This window comes from Perca flavescens, chromosome 18 (assembly GCF_004354835.1).
Source record: "Perca flavescens isolate YP-PL-M2 chromosome 18, PFLA_1.0, whole genome shotgun sequence".
Lineage (NCBI taxonomy): Eukaryota > Metazoa > Chordata > Actinopteri > Perciformes > Percidae > Perca > Perca flavescens.
This window is the reverse complement of record NC_041348.1, coordinates 21,181,462-21,200,522: the sequence shown is the minus strand read 5'-3', so window position 1 is coordinate 21,200,522 and position 19,061 is coordinate 21,181,462. Positions and strand designations below refer to the sequence as shown.

Below are 19,061 nucleotides of genomic sequence, written 5' to 3'. Positions count from 1 at the left end.
AATTCCATTGTTAGCTTGAAACATGAAGCCTTAAACGTATCACAATATGAATGACTCTCAGATGTGCCTCCTTAGAATTTTGCTTGTGCATATCCAGTATTGCATTGTGGTGAATCGCCAGTCTTTAGCTGTAATCAACAGTAACATTTAAAATAGACAGTGGACTTTTTTACTTCACGTAAAAGGAAATTCACTGCTGTAATTAATAACATTAAGGACCCCCTTGAAAATGAGATGATTCATCTCAAGGGGTTATCCTACTAATAAATACATATAAATACATATAAACCACAATGCATGCATGAACAGTTACTACAAGTTAAGCATGTTTAGCTGGTTGCACTATCTTGGTATGACAAGACTATATTTCATTATATCTATAAATAAGATGACAATAACATTTAATTTAATTGGGTTAGGGTTAGGTTTTATACACTTTATAATTTAGGATATGGGATATAGGCATACTATTGCCATGTCTTTAACACACATATGCATGTAAAAACAAGGTTTATAATAAAAAATTAAAAAAAAAGTAAAATGTATCCGAACATTGATAAATCTGTGGCGGGCTATCCCTCTGACACTGTTGTTTTGATGAGCAAACAAAAGCCCAGCATCCAGTTGAGCAGAGTTAGATCTGTACTGCCAACACATCATTGAAGATTTCTATCTGTAAGGTCAAATGCAGTGACTGCCAGGCAGCATACAAGGTTGTAAGTTGAAGTGATTAAGCAGAGACACTGTACAAATATCTCTGCCACATGAAAAATAAAGAAGCTAAAAATAACTAATGTTGTAAAATGTGTACACATGCATATTTAATTACTTTGAGTTACTTTTTCTGACTTATGTCACTGTTTTCTACAAAAAAAGACTAATTAAAAACTAATTGTAATTACATGGACCCCAATCTAAACAGGAAAGCAGAGCATGACAACTTTCTCATCTCTTAAATTTGTTCTCTGTACATTGGAAATTCATGAACAAGCCAATAGATGCACAAAAGCAATGTCTATTAGCAACCAGAGGGGGTCACTGGAACATATTCTTTATAACAGTCCACATGTTGGTGAATTAATCAGTACCAAAAATAGACTGGAGCTTTTGTGTTTGTTGGGGCTGGGGTTGATAACTATATGCCAGAGTGGTCAATGTGGCCTGTCTTATTGTCCTCTAGTTTTATAAAAACATTGCCAAATGTTGATTGATAATTCGTTAAAACCCTGAATGGCAGAAATGCATGCATGCATGCATTGCTTATCAGCAGATTGCGTTATGCATATAACAGCTTTTAGCTATCCAACCATTTGTGGGAAATAAACGCATTTCACATAAATCTGAGGCAAATTATGTTTTCCAATATAAGAAAAAATGCTGTCTCTTATCTAGCGTATATGCCACCGTGGTCAATGTGGCTGCCTGTCTTACGGTCCTGCAGTTTTATAAAGACACACTGTTTACCTAGCGTTTTGGTTTCAGCTGGTATAAAATACGGTATGCAGCAGCATTTGTTTAGTTCTTTCAATATCGTCTAAATATATAAAATATTTTTTAAGATAAATCAAGTTAAAATAAGTCTAGGCAAGGTCAGCTGAACCTGATAGAACTTTTCACAAACATTGTCAGAGACTGAAACCTTTGATCCATGATTGTCTCTCCTTAACAGTACTGGAACATGTTATCAACTAGTTCATGAAGATACACTGTACAAGAAGATACCAGTCACAGTGACAGTATTTTTCAGGGTGCTGTCCTAATTAAACGTGCACTTAGAATAAAGTTTCACATATAGTCTATGCAAGCAATTCCTAGACTTTTTAAGCTCATAAATACTTAGGGAACACACATTGTGATATTGCTTTAGTTACATGCCTGCCAGCTGTTATGTAATGTTATGCATGACTTTAAAATTTAAACCAGCCCCAACATGTATGATGAATTCTGGAAGCTAAACACTGAAAGCTGCTGTTTGCCAACAGACAGACAGACACAGACACACACACAGACACACACACACACACACACACACACACACACACACACACACACACACACACACACACACACACACACACACACACACACACACACACACACACACACACACACACACACACACACACACACATACACACACACAATTATTTATTAACTGACAAGAGCAACACATAAGATAACTTAACATGTTTAACAGGCTCTGCTTTGCTCCATCTGATGCACAACCTGATTTGGTGTTAGAGGAGCCGCCCTGAGTACAACCACATTCTCCAAAGCAAGGAAACTGCAAAGATGTTTTCCTTAAGGCTGGGTTATCTGCTGCTCAATTGGACATAGCTCAAGCTAAAAGTCTTCCCATTTCTCACACCAAGCAAACTACAGTATATTGGTCCATCACTCACTAATGACATGTTGACCTTTTTCCATATTATGCTATATATAAAACCCTAGGTCAAAGACTATTCCTCACACTTGGCAAGTAAACTTTGGATGAGAGACTGCTTAGATATGCATTTCTTCAATAGTTGAGTCATGCTTTCAAGCACTTTGAAGAACTTACTCACACCCACACATTTGAAAAAAACCACAGAAATTCCCTGTCCTAACACTGTCACAACAGTATGCTCAACACCTTGCAATTAATCTTGCAATACCCAGTTATGCAAATTTAAAGTACAGGTGAGAGGAGCACAGGATACAGCATTAGCCTATTTGTTCTGTTGTTAAGCACTGACCTGATTGGGACAAAGCTCTGTGGTTATGGTTCTAATGTGATTTACGTTGCCATATGTCAGACATGCCAAAGAAGGAAAAACAGATGTTTTAACAGTAATAACATAAATAATAATTGAATTCCATTTACCAGGGACCTGGTATTGAACATGCTAGCTCACTGGCAGGTTGTTCACTCAAATGGAAGGAATGGAATGGAGGCATTGTTAAACCAATCACTCCCAAGCCTAACTGCTCCAACAACAACTGATCCCCCTCCCCCATATACATACAATTAAAAACACAGTCAATTTGCATACATCCCAAGTATGATGATATTTTAGTAGATGCACAAACAGGCATTAGAAATCTATAATTATCACCATCATTATCATGTCCTTGCAGCAGTAAGTAAGGTAATATCCTTAAACATTGGGGAAAATAAAGAATTGCTGCACAACACTATTTAGTTAACACACTTTATTTTACACCAACACAAAAAGAGAAAAATGAGACTTGCAACACAGGCTATACAGGTTGTTATAGGCATTGTTGTTACATGTAATATCATTATTATATGCTCATCAACTGTTTTTCACATTTATTTTTTAAAAAACATGATAGTTTATGTTCATCTAGAATCTTTTCATCTATTCTTTGTGTTTTTATGATTTGAACACTTACAAATGTATGTTAGATAATACTGTAGCCATTCAAGGAGAAGCATTTGAATCTTTTAGCTTATTGGTGAAGGTGGAATCAAAGATTAATCTCAAGCTTTCTACCCTTAATTTTTACATAAGACCTGTATTGAGCAGGAGCCTGCTGCAGATAAGCAGTAACAGTATAATAAAATTGATTCACAACAAATCTGAAACTATCCAGAATGTAATTAATGGTGCCATTTATCGACTCAATGTCCACAGCTGTGTTTGCATACTTGGTGATTGTTTTCATTAAGCTTACGTGCTTGTCATAGAAAGCATTAATGTAGACAGCAATGGCATCAAGGACATCAGACTTCAGTGTGTTGTCAATAAAGTCCTGAGCTTTGTCAATAAATAATTTTAAGGTGTCACCCAGTTTTTCTAGGAACATGTCTAGACTCTCTAGGTTCTTCAGAAGATCTACAATAGGATTAGGTATAGCCTTTACCCAGTCCCTAATGCTGTCAATTATTTTGGCTCCAGCCATGACATCACCAATAGGCATTGTGACCTGAATTTTTCTGGTCATGCCAAACATGGCACTGGAAACATATTCTACATTAACAGCCACAAGGTGCATTGCCTTCTCTAGCATAGTAGTAATGCTGGTGGTCAGCTTATTGAGCACCTTAATGAGAGGGGTCATCTCTTCAGAGCCAGGCAGTTTCACCTGGGTCTCTCTCAGGAACTTGATAGCATTATCCAGAAAGATCTGAACAGTCTTCTGGTTCTGAGCGATAGTATTCCTAAAGAGAATGGACACCTGGCTCAGATGTGGGGCATGGTTGTTTGCAATGTTGTGGGCCTCCTCAGTATAGCAAATAATACTATTCTTCAGCTGAGCAGCATGTTTGAACAGTTGGTATTTCTCAAAAAAGCTAGACAAACAAGAGGTGATGGCAGAAAGTCTTTCTTGTAGTCCCCTGAGCAAGATGTCAGGGGCATCCATGTTGATGACCATCTTCAGATTTATTTTATCAGCATCCTTGGCAGAAGCTCTAATGGTGAAGATATCAACATCCTTCCCAGGATCAGACTGTTTAACAGAAAACAACAAACACTAAATAAGATGTAAAACTCTTGATCATTGTAATTGTGCAAATATGATAACAGTATGAGCTCCTTACAGCATAACGACCATAAAGCCTGGCATTTATCTGAGATGGGGCCTTGCCATGGAGCTGAAGACCTAGAAAACCAGTAGATGGAATAGAAATTGTGGCACTGATTCCATCTTTGCGGACAGCATAACGCAAGTTCATGTCAGTGAAGGCAGGACTGGTTATGTCCACATTTAGGGTGAGACGGGAGTCACTGTAAAGCAAGTAATTGTTAGCCAACTTTACACAAGAAACAGAACTATTTAACAGGAAATAATTATGAATATCTTTCATCATATGATGTGTTTTCTTGGGATATGAGTAAAAATGTGTGTGATCCTGAGTAATAAGACAAATAACAACTGTAAATTCCAAAACATATCACACATAATACGGATTTAAACTGTTACCTCAGTGTATGGGAAAGAATGTGTTGAATGTCCAAGGTCAGATCAGTATGGGTGAAAACTACCTTCCCAGCCAGGCTTACGCCAGCATGTTCAAAATTTATGGTAATGGAAGCTGTTGAAACACATTGACTTCAGTTAAAAAAGTAAATAAAAATGGATGCTTTTTATGTCAGAAGAATGAGTTATACTATATGCTACAGAAGAAAAAAAAACTTACAGTCCATGTCATATTCCAAGAAGACAATGGCAGAGGTGGCAGAGGACCTAAAGCTGACTTTGAAGACAGGAGCCCTGCCCTCTACTTCAGCTGCTAGGTTTGTGGTGTACAGCGGGCTGACAAACTTGCCATTGGTAGATATCTTCTGCTTGGCAGCTGTCACTTCAGCAACGGTCTTCTCAAAGATGGTGAGGTCACCCAGGCTGCTTGGCTGAGATATATCAATCGCAATATCAGCAGTCAAGAAAGAGGTTGGGGCAAGATCAATGGTAGCCTGGACAACATGCTTCCCGTTGGTGTTGAAATCAAACAGGTTTGCCTCGTTGTTGCCAGTGTACTTCAGCACTGCATACACACGGCTCAGGGAGGCTTCAACAGAAATATTCTCATTTACATCCATGCCCATGACTTTGGTGGCACCTTGGTTAAGCTGGGCATCAGCAATAACCTTGGAGGTGGAGCGTAGGCCATCCTTATTCAGATACAGATTAGCGTCATTATCCAGGACTCCCAAAAGTAGATAGTCTTCAAGCACTGTGCCATCCATGTTGGCCTTAGTAGATGACTCTATGGAAACATACTCAAAGCTTCCCTCCAGCTTCAGACTGTGGTCTGCTTCAGCCTTTCCAATAGCCTTGATCACAGGGAGATTGAAATCACCCTTAATCCTGAAGGTGGAGACAGCATTTGCTTTGGTTGTGGTGTCTGCAACCAAATTTTGGTTTGCGTCCAGATTGAGTACAGGCAGGGCAATCTTTGCAACAGTGGCCACAGAGATGGCAGTTTCAAAAGTCTCAGTACTCATGCTGATGGTGCTGTCATGAGTGCCTTCGATGTGTTGATTTTCAAGGGACAAGGAATTGGCCAACTTGATTCCTCTCTTGGTGGTCAGACTGGTGATACCATCAAGTTTGGCTTCTACAACCTCAAACACAGAGGTTGTGGTAGCTCCCAGACGGAACACAAGATCATCCTTAGCATACAGTCCAGCATTGACATTTAAATTAATGATGGCAGACTTGAAGGACAGCTCTGTGATAAGGTTACCCATAGAGGGAATCTTGGTCAGACCCATCATATTAAGGGGGACCGACTGGCTTTTCTGGTAAACCATCTTGGCGTCCACATTAACGGTCTGCTCAGTAGAAGTCAAAATGTGTTTCAGCCCGGTTTGGTCGTACAAGTCAAGATCACTAATAGCTGGGGTATGTAAGTCAGCAAATGGAATATAAATCTCAGGAATACTGATGGGCCTAGTCAGGAAATCAAGGTTTGCTTTCCCTTCTACAGCAGCAAGGATGGCAGCTTCCCTATCATTGTTGTCTACAGTGAAGTTCCAGAACAGTGAATACTGATTAAGACAGGCCAGAGCTACAGTGTTCATATGTTGTGTGTCAGGCCTGAATGTTGCGGAGTAATCATTCTGCAGATCAATGTTGGCAGTAGGAGCATCATTGAAATTGACGTTGGTGTTTCCCTTATTCTGAAAGCTGAACACAGCCTCTCTGGGACAAAGAGAAACATCAATATGATTGTATAGAGCTCCATTGACAATACCAATTAAATCTGTGCTATGGGTTGCCTTCAGCTCAAGCTTCATGTCATGCAGATTGGCATTTACTGATCCCACTAAAAGGTTGTTTTTGATTGTTGGGCCCTCTGCTTCAGAGCGAATATCAAACTTGAAATAGCTGAAGATAAAGAAGTCAGCACTCAGGGTCTGTCTCATCTTTAAAATGAATGTATCTGTGTCACTAATGAAGGTCAACTTGACTGTACTTGGATTAACAGTGACTTGCAGGTCACTCTTGTGGGTACTGTCATGAGAGTTGAAGGTGGTAACACCCTGATTCCCAACAGTTATTTTAATAGAGGTACCTTCCTGTTGGGCCACAGCTTTTTGAGTTATAGATGTCTCACCAGTGAGACCCAATATGGGGATGTTGAGCAGATGTTTATAGGAAGTGTCAATGGTGGCAGAAAAAACATCCTTGGTAGCTAAGAAAGCTTCATTTAAAAGCTCAGCATTGTAAGGTGACGTGGTGGCTTTCACTATGGTCTTGGCTGAGGCCTGGGCTGAGAAGTCATCAAATGTTACAGATGCATGGTGGTCCAAGGCAAGAAAATTGTGAGTGAACTTAAGGGTCTCAGCAGCAATCAAACTTTGCCCCTTGGGAACAGCAATACGAGCAGTGGAATCCAGGTTGAAGTTAAAGATTTCATAGCTGAGAGATGTTCCTTGGGAAGTCATAAAAGCCGTCAGCTGAGAAGTTTCGTCTACATCAAAAGAGCTCTGGACTTCAGCAGCATTCCTAATAGTGTAGATGGGGGAGTTGACTTTTATCTCAGAACTCAGTTTGCCAAATCCTTGAATCCTGACCTCACTAGGAATGACTGGCATCTTAAATGTTGGTAGTTGAAGAGTCTTTATGAGTTTCTCTGCTGGGATATGAGGAAGACTGGGCAAGGACAGCTCAGGTAAAATAATCTCAGGAAGTGAAAACTCAGGCAGGGCAGGAAGGTAATTTATAGTCAGGTTTTCAAACAAAGCACCTAAATCAAGCATCTTTACCTCGAAGTTGAGAACGAAATCAATTAAGTCTATGATTCTCTGTTTAATGTCATTAGTTGAGATGGTGGTGGCTTGCATAGTGTGGAACTCCAAGATAGTAAACTCAGGGATGTACAGCTGTGGTGGGATTTCAAACTGGTGAAGCAGATCTATGCTGAACTTCATGGAAGGCATAGTAAGATCAGTGAGAGGAATGGTGAATGATGGCATTTTAAGCTCGGCTTTCTTCAGTCCAATAATCAGCCCCTCAATGATCTGCAATATCTCACTGACAATGTTTTGCTGAGGTGCCACCTTCTTAATGATCTCAACCACACTGGTGAACATATCAGTGGCAATGGTAATGAACTCAGCATAGCACTTCTTTGCCAACTGCAGATAAGAAGTAATTTCAGCGTTGACATCCAGTTTTGCAATTTCTTGCTTTATAATTTCAGCAAATCCCTTCAGATTACTTAACAGAGCCTGGTCATAGATATCCTTCACATTTTTTACAATTTCTCTAACTTGTTCCACAAAACCCCTAACAAAGGTTAAGACAAAGTTGACAAAATGTCTTGTTGCCTCCAGTTTCTGGGGGATTTCAAGAGTCCTGATCAGGTCATTCACTTGAGCAGTGTATTTAGCTGTCATTTGATTGGCATAATTCACAAAGTCATTATAATCAAATGAATTCAATTTCTGCTCAATAATGCCAATATATAAATTCAACTGTGAAATGATATCTTTAATCTCAGTTGTTTTCAAGTAGTTGATAGCACTCTGGAAGTCTTGCATGATTTTGTTAGGAATGTCTGCATCCTTCACCAGCTTGGCTACAGCCCTGAAGGTTTCCTCAATTCTGAATTGCTTGATGAGCTCAACAGTCTTTTCCAAGACAGCCTGAACCTTTTTGTTAGCTTCAAACTTTACAATCAACTCTCTCATCTTGGCACAGAATGTATTGATCTTACCTAGGATGTCAATATCCTGAATCATTTCCTTAATGTAATATGTCATATCGTTGAAAATCTCAGTGGGAATCTGACTCACTAGTTCCTCAATGCGAGCTTTAAAGTTGATGGATGAAATGAACTCCTTCACCTCAACAACATACTTTTGCATGTCAAAGGTCTCAATTATTTGTTTCATATCACTCATGATTGTTTGTAGTTTAGCCTTGACTTCATATTTGGAATCAATATCACGCAGGAATGCTATGCTGCTGCCCTTAAGTTTTTCCAAGTCAATCTGCTGGATCATCTCCTTCATGGTATCAATCACATACACAACCATTGCCTGGATGTCATACTCCTCATTAATGGCATTCAGATGTTCCTGAATCTTCTGAATGAGGGTTTCAGGGAGGGTGCCACTAATAATAGTTTTTTTAATCATGCCAGCAAATTGTTGGATGTAAACCGTCAGATCAGCCAGCAGTTTCTCAACAGCATCCTTCAGATTTCTCAAAGAGGCTTCCAAGTCCTCCATGGAGATGACATAGTTGTGGGAGAAATCATTTAGGTTCTGTTTTAGCTGAATGAAGTTGCTTTCTATATTTAATTGAGCAAAAAGGTGACTTACATGTTGTGAAAGAGCGTCAAGTTCAGTCCAAATCTCCTCATTGTTAACATAGTTTTGCAGTGTCTCTGCAACATGTAAAACAAGCACCTTGATACTTTCCAAAAAAGCAGAAATACTTTCAATTATAGGAAACTGAATTATGTGAGTATTTGTGCTCTTGTCATACTTAAGGAAGCCAGAGATGGCAAATTCCTGTTTCTCTGTGGAGTCTGTACTGAGGATGTTTGTGAGGATGGTGCCAGACACCTCAATTCCAGTTCTCTCTGCAGTATTGTAAACACTCAGCTCCTGATTGAAAATGTGGTCATTCAATTTAGACTTCATTCTAAAACTAGTCTTTTGCTCTTGGAGGGACAGAACAGTATCCATGTTGTTGTCAATAATTGTTTCGAGGGCAAAACCGGCATGTAGCTGCTGGTTTACTGATGCTCTGCATTCATGTGAGCTAGCAAAAGCCAGGGGCTGCGCTTTAAGGAGAAGCTTGCCATATAGCTGGGTACTGTGCTTCCCATTCATGGTGATGTCTCCATCAGCATTGAAGACAGCATCAAGGTTGAAATCAAAAGGAACAATGCTGCAACGGATGGTGTGGTCAAAGCGCATTGGCTGTGAATTGAAACGGGCATCGTTGGTGATCCTGGCAGCAAGACCGACAACTTCAAGCTCGGTGTTGTGGCTCATGTGAGTTCCAAGGAGTTTTCCAGTGGTGCTGCACTTTGCATTAGCTGTCAAATCAGCATAATTTACTTGATAGGTGTGCTTGATCTCTTCCCCACCATATATGGCTTTCAGGCTTCCAGTCAGGTCCATCTTGTAAAGCTCTGCCTGCAGCTGAGCCTCATTAATGAAGTTGGCCGCCAGAAGTTTTAAGTTGCTTTTAACATTTGCAAAAGCAGTACAGGGTTTGAGGTTGACATTGATATCATGGGTGTAAGAAGCATACTCACTGGTGGAAGCTTCAGCCTTTGAGTTGAAGTCAAGGCTAGAGAGAGTAATGGTCAGAGTGTTGGCATTATCAACCTTGATGTCATGCATTGCAGCCTTGTTGGTAATGAATAGAGTAGCTCTTGAAGCCTCAAGCCCAGCATTGAAGGTGTTTTCCAGGGAAAGGGGGCTTTGGAGGGTGGTTGTTCCACTTGTGGTCAAACCATCCTTGTTTATTTTCAGAGTTGCCTTGTGTGTAGCCACATTCTCAAGGAGTGTCATAGTGGCATCACTGTTTACAGCCAGACCATTGATATCAAGAGAGGCAGTCAACAGAGAGTAAATACGGTTTTCAGAGTGGTCTGCATTTGTCTCTATTCTAATGACGACTTCACCAGCTCCAGCAGAGGCTTCAGCCTGGTTGCGGATCTTCATGCCGAGAGCAAGGGCATTTGCATCACATTTCAGTGACAGCTTGCTGTCTTTGAAGGAAAGCTCAGCAACATGGGTCAAGATGTCTTCAAAGGCATTGGTGTTAGAAACAACAGAGAATTCACCATTGGCAAGTCTTGCTATAATTATGTTTTGGGCCTTAACAATGGTGGAATCAAACTGAACAGTAGAATTAATCTTTATTTCCGGCCTGAATGGGAAGATGGAAAATGACTGGGTTGAAATGGTCTTGCCATACATGGGTCCAGCCATTAACATCCAGTTGCTCCCAGCAGAGATTTCTTCAGTGTTGATTTCAGTCATGCCAGTGTGCTCCAACGCAATATTGAGACCAAATGGGCTTGTGGCTTCAATCTTGCTGCTTGATTTCAAATTTATTTTGTCTGTAATGGTTGCATCCTCAACTATACTAATACTGGCTTCAAGGAATTTATGGGCCAAAGAGCTTTTCAGTTGGGCTTTGATGGAATCAGTGATGGCCAACATTCCAGATCCTAAATAAAACACAACAGAAAAAAAAAGAATTTATACCTGCATAGATACTGGGATTAACGATTGACATCACTTTTTTACCAATACAATATACAATATAACTAACTAATATAATATAATACAGAAACATACACAATCCATTATTTGGTGTCATATCAGAGAACAATAGTAACATATGTTACATTGTTTTTATTCCAGTGGAAGTAGAAAACTAACTGAAAATTCTCTACCAAGAGTGAACATCCTTGTAACTAAAGATAACAAATCCTTAATTCCTGATTGACATCTACTTTGAAATACCTTCAATGTTTATTGAGAATATGTCAAGTGGGGAGGTTCCTTTCACATCAAATTTAGCTGAGTAGCTTGGTGTCTCCACAACATCTTTGCCACCAGCCATTGAGGCCTCCATGTCATATAGGTTGCTCTTAATCAGAGTTAAAACCTCAGCTTTGCCAAAAAGAGGAATGGACAGAGTAAGGCTCTCGGGGACAACAAGCTCTGGGATGGGAATTTGTATGGAGACAATCTCCAGTCCAAACAGAGGTAGAGACACGGTAGGTGTCGTCAAAGCTGGTGGGAAGTTAAGCTCTTCTGTTGACTTTCCTCCAAGAGGGAGAGGGATAGCAATGGTGAAGCGCTCATTGTTGAAGTAGTAGACAGCCTTTGCCTCACTGTTATGAACAAGAAAGGTAAAAATCAATAAACGTTACAATACATTTTCTGAAAGTTAAGATATTGATCACTGAGTTCTTTCAGACTTACATATTGAGGAACAGTGTCTCTGGCAGGGAAATCTCAGGAATAGCAGGCACTCTGAAGTTCTGAATGTAAGGGATATCAGCACTGTACCTTTCCATGTGGTTGTTTGTTGCCTATAGGAATAAGTAATCTTTGTTTTATACTTTCTCCAATCAACGAAAAATCAAAGATCTGTCATGAAAAATTATTCTAAAATCTAAAATTTGTACCTCCACAAATGCCTTGAAGATTTGATGGACAGTCATGTCAGTCTCCCCTACCCGCATGTCAAGAACATCATTTCCATACTTTTTAATCTCGTCAGTGTATGAAAGGATGTCGGAGAGCTCAGAGTTCACATTCGATTTTAATTCAACTTCAATCTTGCTGGCATCTGTAAAAATAAAGTTTAAAAGAATCCTTAAATATAAGAAACATAAAGATGAGTGTGACACAGGATCTGGACCAACCAATTATGACCCAGGTTAAAGTAAAAATATGCCGGCACCTAACATACAGGAAAGATGTAGTAACTGGAAATTTATAGTACCGTATTTCATTGTAATTTTCTGCTCAGAGGTAGCGTCCATGACCTTGATTTCACTCTTAACCTCCAATTCTAATTCTTCATCATGTTTCATGTTAGCTGTGATGGTGGCATCAGCATTGAATGAAGGGACAAGAAGTTGGACTTGCAGCATACCTTCCTTCATGGCCTTCAGACTGAAAAATGTGTCAGTGAGTTAGCGTAATCTCAATGATGAGGTTGACATTACTGTTATTTTATGAGGATTTATGGTTTATTTCTTACTTGGCACGTCCAACCAGGGAAAGCTGAGGTATGTTCTTGTTTATGACGTCAAGAGAGATGGAGTGAGTTCCTTTGCCCTTGGTGTTTCCATTGACAACACCCAGCCTGAGTCCAGCCTCCACATCATAGTCAGGGATCTGGATGTCCGCTGTGATGACATTCTTTCTTCTGTTATATTTCATGATTGCTCTGGCTTCAGTGGGCTCTGCACCTGTTGACCAACCAATAGAGTAATATTACATAACTCCATAAACATTTTGGCCCAGTTAAGCCACTGAGAAGACAGAAAGGTTTTTTTACCATATTGTCCATATTGTACATTACCTTCAGCCCTCAGAATAATCTTGACAGAGTCAACCTTTTGCCGGCCCTCTTCTCCCTCCTTGAGGAGCTCATAGGCAACAGTGGCTGTGTACTCAGTGACTTCACCAGTAGGATGGAGCTCCACAGCAAATCTAATAAGATAATAAATAAAATAAGCCAGTATATCTCAGTAAGCTAATTTAATTTGAGAGACACATATTTGCTGGTGGTTCAGAGAGTCTTGCTCACTTGCTGTCTCCGGTGATGGGGAAGTAGGGGGCTGTCTCCTGAGAGAAAGCATCAGTGTACTGCAGAGTAGTGCAGTATTTCATTCCAGCAAAGACAGTTTGGCACTCATTAACATCAATCTTGTCCATCACCATCGGGGGAATGGTCTTCACCTCTGATCCAGTGACTGCCATCAGGTTGTTTCTATGTAGGAAAGTTACAAGGATAGAAGTACAAGATTGCAAAGTGTAATATTTTGTAAAATATTTATATGAGGCCAAAGTAGATGTAGCTGTACCTGCAACCATTATTTTCTTTCTTGGTAAGTAAAGTTAACCTTTACAATGACACCTCATACTCTTTAATTAGAAATGATTACAAAATGTAGCTATCTGTAAATATTGCATGCTATTTTTGTAGCTAACAATGCTGGCACTTGAACCATGAATTTAATGTAAGTAGGAAACATTCTTGCCATATGTAATAATGGCCAAGAACTCCACTTTAGGCTTACGTCATTTTGATCAGCTTTGTAGGACTTATTGGAGCAGGGATGGTCAGCTTGACATTGTCACTTTCCATGGAGATCTTGGCACTGAGCCCACTCTTGTGGAAAATGTTGGTGTGCATCTCAAATCCAGAGTTGACATATTCAGGGATGTGGGAGCCAACCTGTGTTACAAATTCAATGCCCCCAGAGGGCATGAAGGTAACTTTGCTCTGTGGAAACAATGTAGCCATAGGTGACTTGTGTTGAATAGAAATATTAGTTTCATAGTAATATAAATACATAGTTAGTCGGTTGTAAAACACAATTTTGGAATTTTTTTAAACATAATTACCATGTCACGAGCAATCCTAAATCCACCCTTGAAGCCAGGGGTGAAAGTACCAGACAGTGCAATCCTCAGAGGCACCCCAGTGACAGTAGGCAGGAAGAATTCATTGTCCATAAAGATGTAATGGGCAAAGAATGTGTTGTCAGCCTTGTTCATCAGTGCCTTCATGATCTTTGGCAAAGGGCCCATAAAAACACAAATGTAAGTCAAATGATAAACAATGATAAATAATTAAATCTTTCAAATATTTTAAGTCAAAATAACTGGTTTTGTTTACATCAGTAGGGAACATCTTGAGCATGCTGTCCATCATCATGGCAGCAGAGTAGGCCATCTCTGTGATTTCAGTGGTCCTTAGATATCCCAGCTCATTTCCCAAAAGTCTCAGATAAACCATTGCTTCAGGAGACTGTGCCATCTTCACTTCCCTGACAAGTTTATTGAGGTTGCGTCCAATCTCCTTCATCAGGTTTTGGGAGGCCTATATATAAATGTCCATACAATATTACTAATTTCATTGCAGTTGGTACAAATCCACCCGCACTAATAAGACATTTAATTATTTTATTTATTTAATTTGATTAAAAAAACTGATTTCTCTGATTACCTGTCTCTTCATTCTGTCTTTTTTCAGAGTAGGCAGCATGTTCTGAAGGATCTCATTGACTCTCAATGGCATTTTGTCAGAGACAAAGTATATTGTCTTCAGGGCAGTGTCAGGAAAGAAGCCATTCTCTCCAAACAGGGCATCAACAGTTGGCTCAAATCCATTGCCTTCCATACCAACCTGTAAATGTAACACATATAATACAGATTGCAACAGAACTCTGTACATTGTCCTCTTAAACTTTGATTAAATAACTCAAAATGTTTACCTCCATCATGTCAATGTCATAGCCAAATGCCTTCAGAGTCATTTCAAGCATGACTTCCTTGGGCAGGTAGCTGGTACCCTCAAAGATCATGTTACCCTCCACAGATCCAATCTTGTAGTTGCGAGAGAACTTGGTTGGGTCCATGGTGGGCCCGACCTCATTACCCTGCAGGGCCTCACGAATCTTCTGTCTTAGTCTGCAGGAAAGGAAAAAGAATATTACTGTTGAACATCTGGTAGTGATCAAATCGGGACACTTACTCAGCATATAGTGAAACAACACATTTAAGAATTATAAATAAAGCTACAAATGCTTTTCACTTACTCTTGGGTCTTTGGCTCAGTTGAGGACAAAATATTGGCAATGTGGGAGATCACAAAGCTCTTGATTTGTTTGTCCTGCTCATTGGGCAAGGTATCGGCAAGCTGGGCCAGTTCAGTGGGCTGGGGGTCCTTCATAAGTACCAGATATGCGGCAATGCGCTTTTGCATGGGGCTGGCACTGTCCAAAAGCACCTGCAGGAGAATCTCTCTACCCTGGGACCAATAGACATCAATAAAATGAGTATACAGTAGAAAAAATATTTCAATGATGTGTCAAACCTTTGAAATAACTTGACATGCCTCTTCAGGGATGGGAGTCAGCCTGAACACTTGGATAGCAGCCTGCTGCACAGCCAGGGAAGCAGCAGGTTGGTTCACACACTGGATGACAGCAGATCTGAGTGCGGGGCCAGCAGATACCAGAGCTGGAGCCATGTTTCCAACAACCTGGAATCAATAGACATTTTGTATTCTGCTTACTGGCGTTGGCAGTCATTTAAATGTTGATCTATGTGGAAGGTTACCCACTCTCAGTGTCATGAAAGTTTTGTCGTTGTCACCAGAACAGTCACCCAACTGGGCAGCCATGAACTCAGCAACAGAGTGAATCTCAGGGATCAGTTTTCCCTCAGCTTTGTAAAACCTGTTGAAAAATAAAAACAAAATTGAATTAAAAGTCTGTGTATCTTTTTTTACACAAAGAGGTAAAATGTTAGTATTGTTAATAAATGTAACATTTTTTTTTATTTTTTTTTTTTTTTAATTCAAAGTCTGTGTATAGTTTTAGAAATGAAATTTGGAATAAAGTGTGGTTACCTCTTGACAACATTGCTCAGGGCATACATGATGGGCTTGCTGGGCTTGTATTTGGCCATCTCAAGCATGTCATTGATCAAGAGGGCAGAAGGATTGGATACGAGTCCCATAGCAAAAACACCGGCATCAACCTCGACTGAGGAGGTATCAAAAGTCCTGAGGATCTGCATGATGGCACTGCTGCACTCAGGGGTTCCACACTGGGCCAAGACCTGATAGGTCAGGACAGGGGACACTGCAAGAGCCTCAAGAATGGCGGGACTAAGGGTGTCAGTCTTCATTCCACGGACCATGGTGACAAGCTTGCGGAAGAGGTGAGCCCTCCTCTCACCCTCGGTCTCGGGCAGAGTGGCCAGTTCTCTCAGGAGGTTCAGACCTGCATCTTTATCCTGGACAGCACTCTTGTCCTCAACAACCTCCATGTGAAGACCCTTGACAATGTCACCTGTGATACACAAGTAAAAGTTTGGAATGAGTTGTTCATATCTTTAATTCCATTTTTAATAGATAGCCCATAATAAAAAGAACAGAGATAAAAAGAGGAGCTTACTGTGGTCAAAGACTCTTTCGTAGTGAGGAGAAACCTCAACCAGAGTCAGTTCCTGCTTTCCAACATTGGTAACTCCATTTTCTCCCCTGTGGAAACAATACAAGGTTGAAAAGTACATTACATTTGTTGAACAACACATCATACCTACATTTACATAATGGAGCATAGCAAATTGTACATTGTAAGGTTAGACTTACTTGTGAGAGAAGGGAATGAGGATGTGGTTCTCAGTGCAAGACCCAGAGGTCATGTGTTTTTTCTCATTGTCAAACTTGTAGTTGCAGGTCTGGGTGCTTCTGACCAGCTGGGCAAGAGGGTAGTGCTGAGAGACAAAGATTTCTGTCTAATGATTTTAACAATATTGTTGATGCTATGGGTACCGTTGTGGTTTGCTTTTACACTACACTGCAGAGACATTACATGTGCGACAAACAAAATAAGTACAGTTGTGTGATTTTTGTTGGATCTTGAGTCAGTTAGGCTAGAAAAAAGCAGTTTAGGTCTGGTGTTTATTTCATTTTACACCAGACTAACCCATGTCTTGGTTGTATGTCTTACCATGCCAGAGATAAGCGCCAAGGGGCTGGTGTGATCTCTAATGGGGCTAAATTTGTCACATCTGGACAGGTCCCTGGTGAGGCTGATGTCAGTTGCAATGTCGTCTCTAGCATTGATGGAATAAGTGGTCTTGCACTTGCCGTGGATAGTGGGCTGAAATGGGTGTGAACACAGGTATGGATATCATTTAATTTTTTTTGTTATGTTTTAGAAACATAGGTGTGTCATAGTGTGATGCGATTATTTAGCATACTGTAGTAGGACACTTACCATATTCTTATTTTTATCTTCTTCCAGTAAAGGCACAGCCAGGGCGGAGATGATACCCCTTTTGATGTTCATAATTGTTGTTGTCTCACTGTCTTCAGGATACAGTTTCACATCGTACACACCATCAACCACAACCTTTAGAGGATATCTACAGAAAATGTCAGACTTTTACCAAGAAGTCTTATAGCAAAAGTGTTATAATTTTCACATTGTTTGTCTATGCAACTGGATGCACTGGATGAGGAAAAGTTTATATGTAACATACCTCTCCATTTCAGCAGCAAAGGCATCAGAGCTGGGTGCAGGACTGAACACAGGGTTGCCCTCTGCGTCCATGTCGACCACCTCGCTCAGGCTACAGCCAGTGGTGTGGATGATGAAACTGCAAGTCTGAGGTACTTCAATTTCAACCTGTTTTAAAAGATTATTTTAGCTGCTAGATATAATGTGAAAGAAATAATGTACATTCAATTGATTTAATATAATGGAGAATGGTGAATGAAGAATTTAGCTGTTAAAGCACATGGCATGCACCTTGCAAGTGGCCTTAGGTCCATTCCTCAGATGTGAAGCACCATTGATAGCATTTAAGGACTCAGCTTCGTACAAGTATTCATACTTGTGTTGGGCTTTGTATCTTTGGTTTACTGGTAAAGAATATTTTATATTAGATTTCAGTTTGCTGCAAGTACTGTCAGAAAGCACAACACAACAGTTTGCTTTAACAATTCAGCAATGATTTAAAAAGTGCTACATGGATATGTATTAGTGTTTTCAAACAGAAATGAGAGAAAAAATGTGTGTGCTGGCATCATTAGTTCAGGTTACCTCTGATCTTTTAAAATATAGACTCAGTTGTAGATTTCTTGAACAGCTGCAGTGTAATTAACATGCACAGGTTGTGTAACATAAACATAATAGTGAAACTTACTCAAGCAGGTTTTCTGTTCCTCTTGGGCATCTGTAAAGACAATCATAAGAAAATTAGATTTGAAACCTCTCACAAGAAAATTTTTTACTTCAAAGAGAGGTCAGAGTTTTCACTTTGTTGTGTTTGTTTTAATACTACTTTAATACTACTAATATATGATCATATAGTCATGACATCTACAATCAAAAGCAACAAGATGCAAATTAAAAAATGACTTACAAGCCAAGGTAAGTATGGTTAGGAGTAGGGAAAGACAGAACTTTAAGTCCCCCATCATGGGCTCTCTTCAACTCTCCTTTGTTCTCCTTTGGTGAGTACTCAGACGAGACTGAGGCCTTAACCTCCTCATCGGCCTTTTATTGCCAAAGGTGTTCTGTAGGTTGGAATTACATACAGCACTGTGCTGGCTCCAAAGTCCACTCTATACGTACATGTGGAGGGACAAAGGCAACTAGTTTTGTAAGGCTTTCCTTGAATATGATTGCCAAGTTTCTCTCTTTTTGTGTTGAAATGTGAACTCTTTTAAGTAATATTCTGCATAATATCATTTAAAGTTACAAATGAAAAAACAGCTTTATCCTAAATATAACTCAACAATTCACACACTCTGCATTACTGCTGATGGATATAATTTCAGAGTAAAAGCCATTAGATGGGGCATAGTTT

The 19,061-nt window shown here is 39.9% G+C and overlaps 1 protein-coding gene across 1 annotated transcript; it reads right to left on the bottom strand.

Annotated features, from left to right (window-relative positions):
• Positions 1 to 1,384: 1,384 nt before the first annotated feature.
• LOC114572852 (apolipoprotein B-100-like) lies at positions 1,385 to 18,669 on the bottom strand. Its single transcript, XM_028604634.1, is given in 28 exon segments — positions 1,385 to 1,435; positions 3,679 to 4,455; positions 4,547 to 4,729; positions 4,902 to 5,041; positions 5,147 to 11,152; positions 11,451 to 11,824; positions 11,916 to 12,025; positions 12,122 to 12,285; positions 12,442 to 12,614; positions 12,703 to 12,905; positions 13,022 to 13,157; positions 13,255 to 13,437; positions 13,748 to 13,953; positions 14,076 to 14,243; positions 14,350 to 14,553; positions 14,680 to 14,859; positions 14,948 to 15,143; positions 15,272 to 15,483; positions 15,571 to 15,717; positions 15,799 to 15,913; positions 16,087 to 16,531; positions 16,637 to 16,722; positions 16,834 to 16,958; positions 17,195 to 17,347; positions 17,465 to 17,612; positions 17,730 to 17,875; positions 17,999 to 18,111; positions 18,615 to 18,669. Coding segments are annotated over 28 exon segments (11,199 nt in total).
• Positions 18,670 to 19,061: the final 392 nt, after the last annotated feature.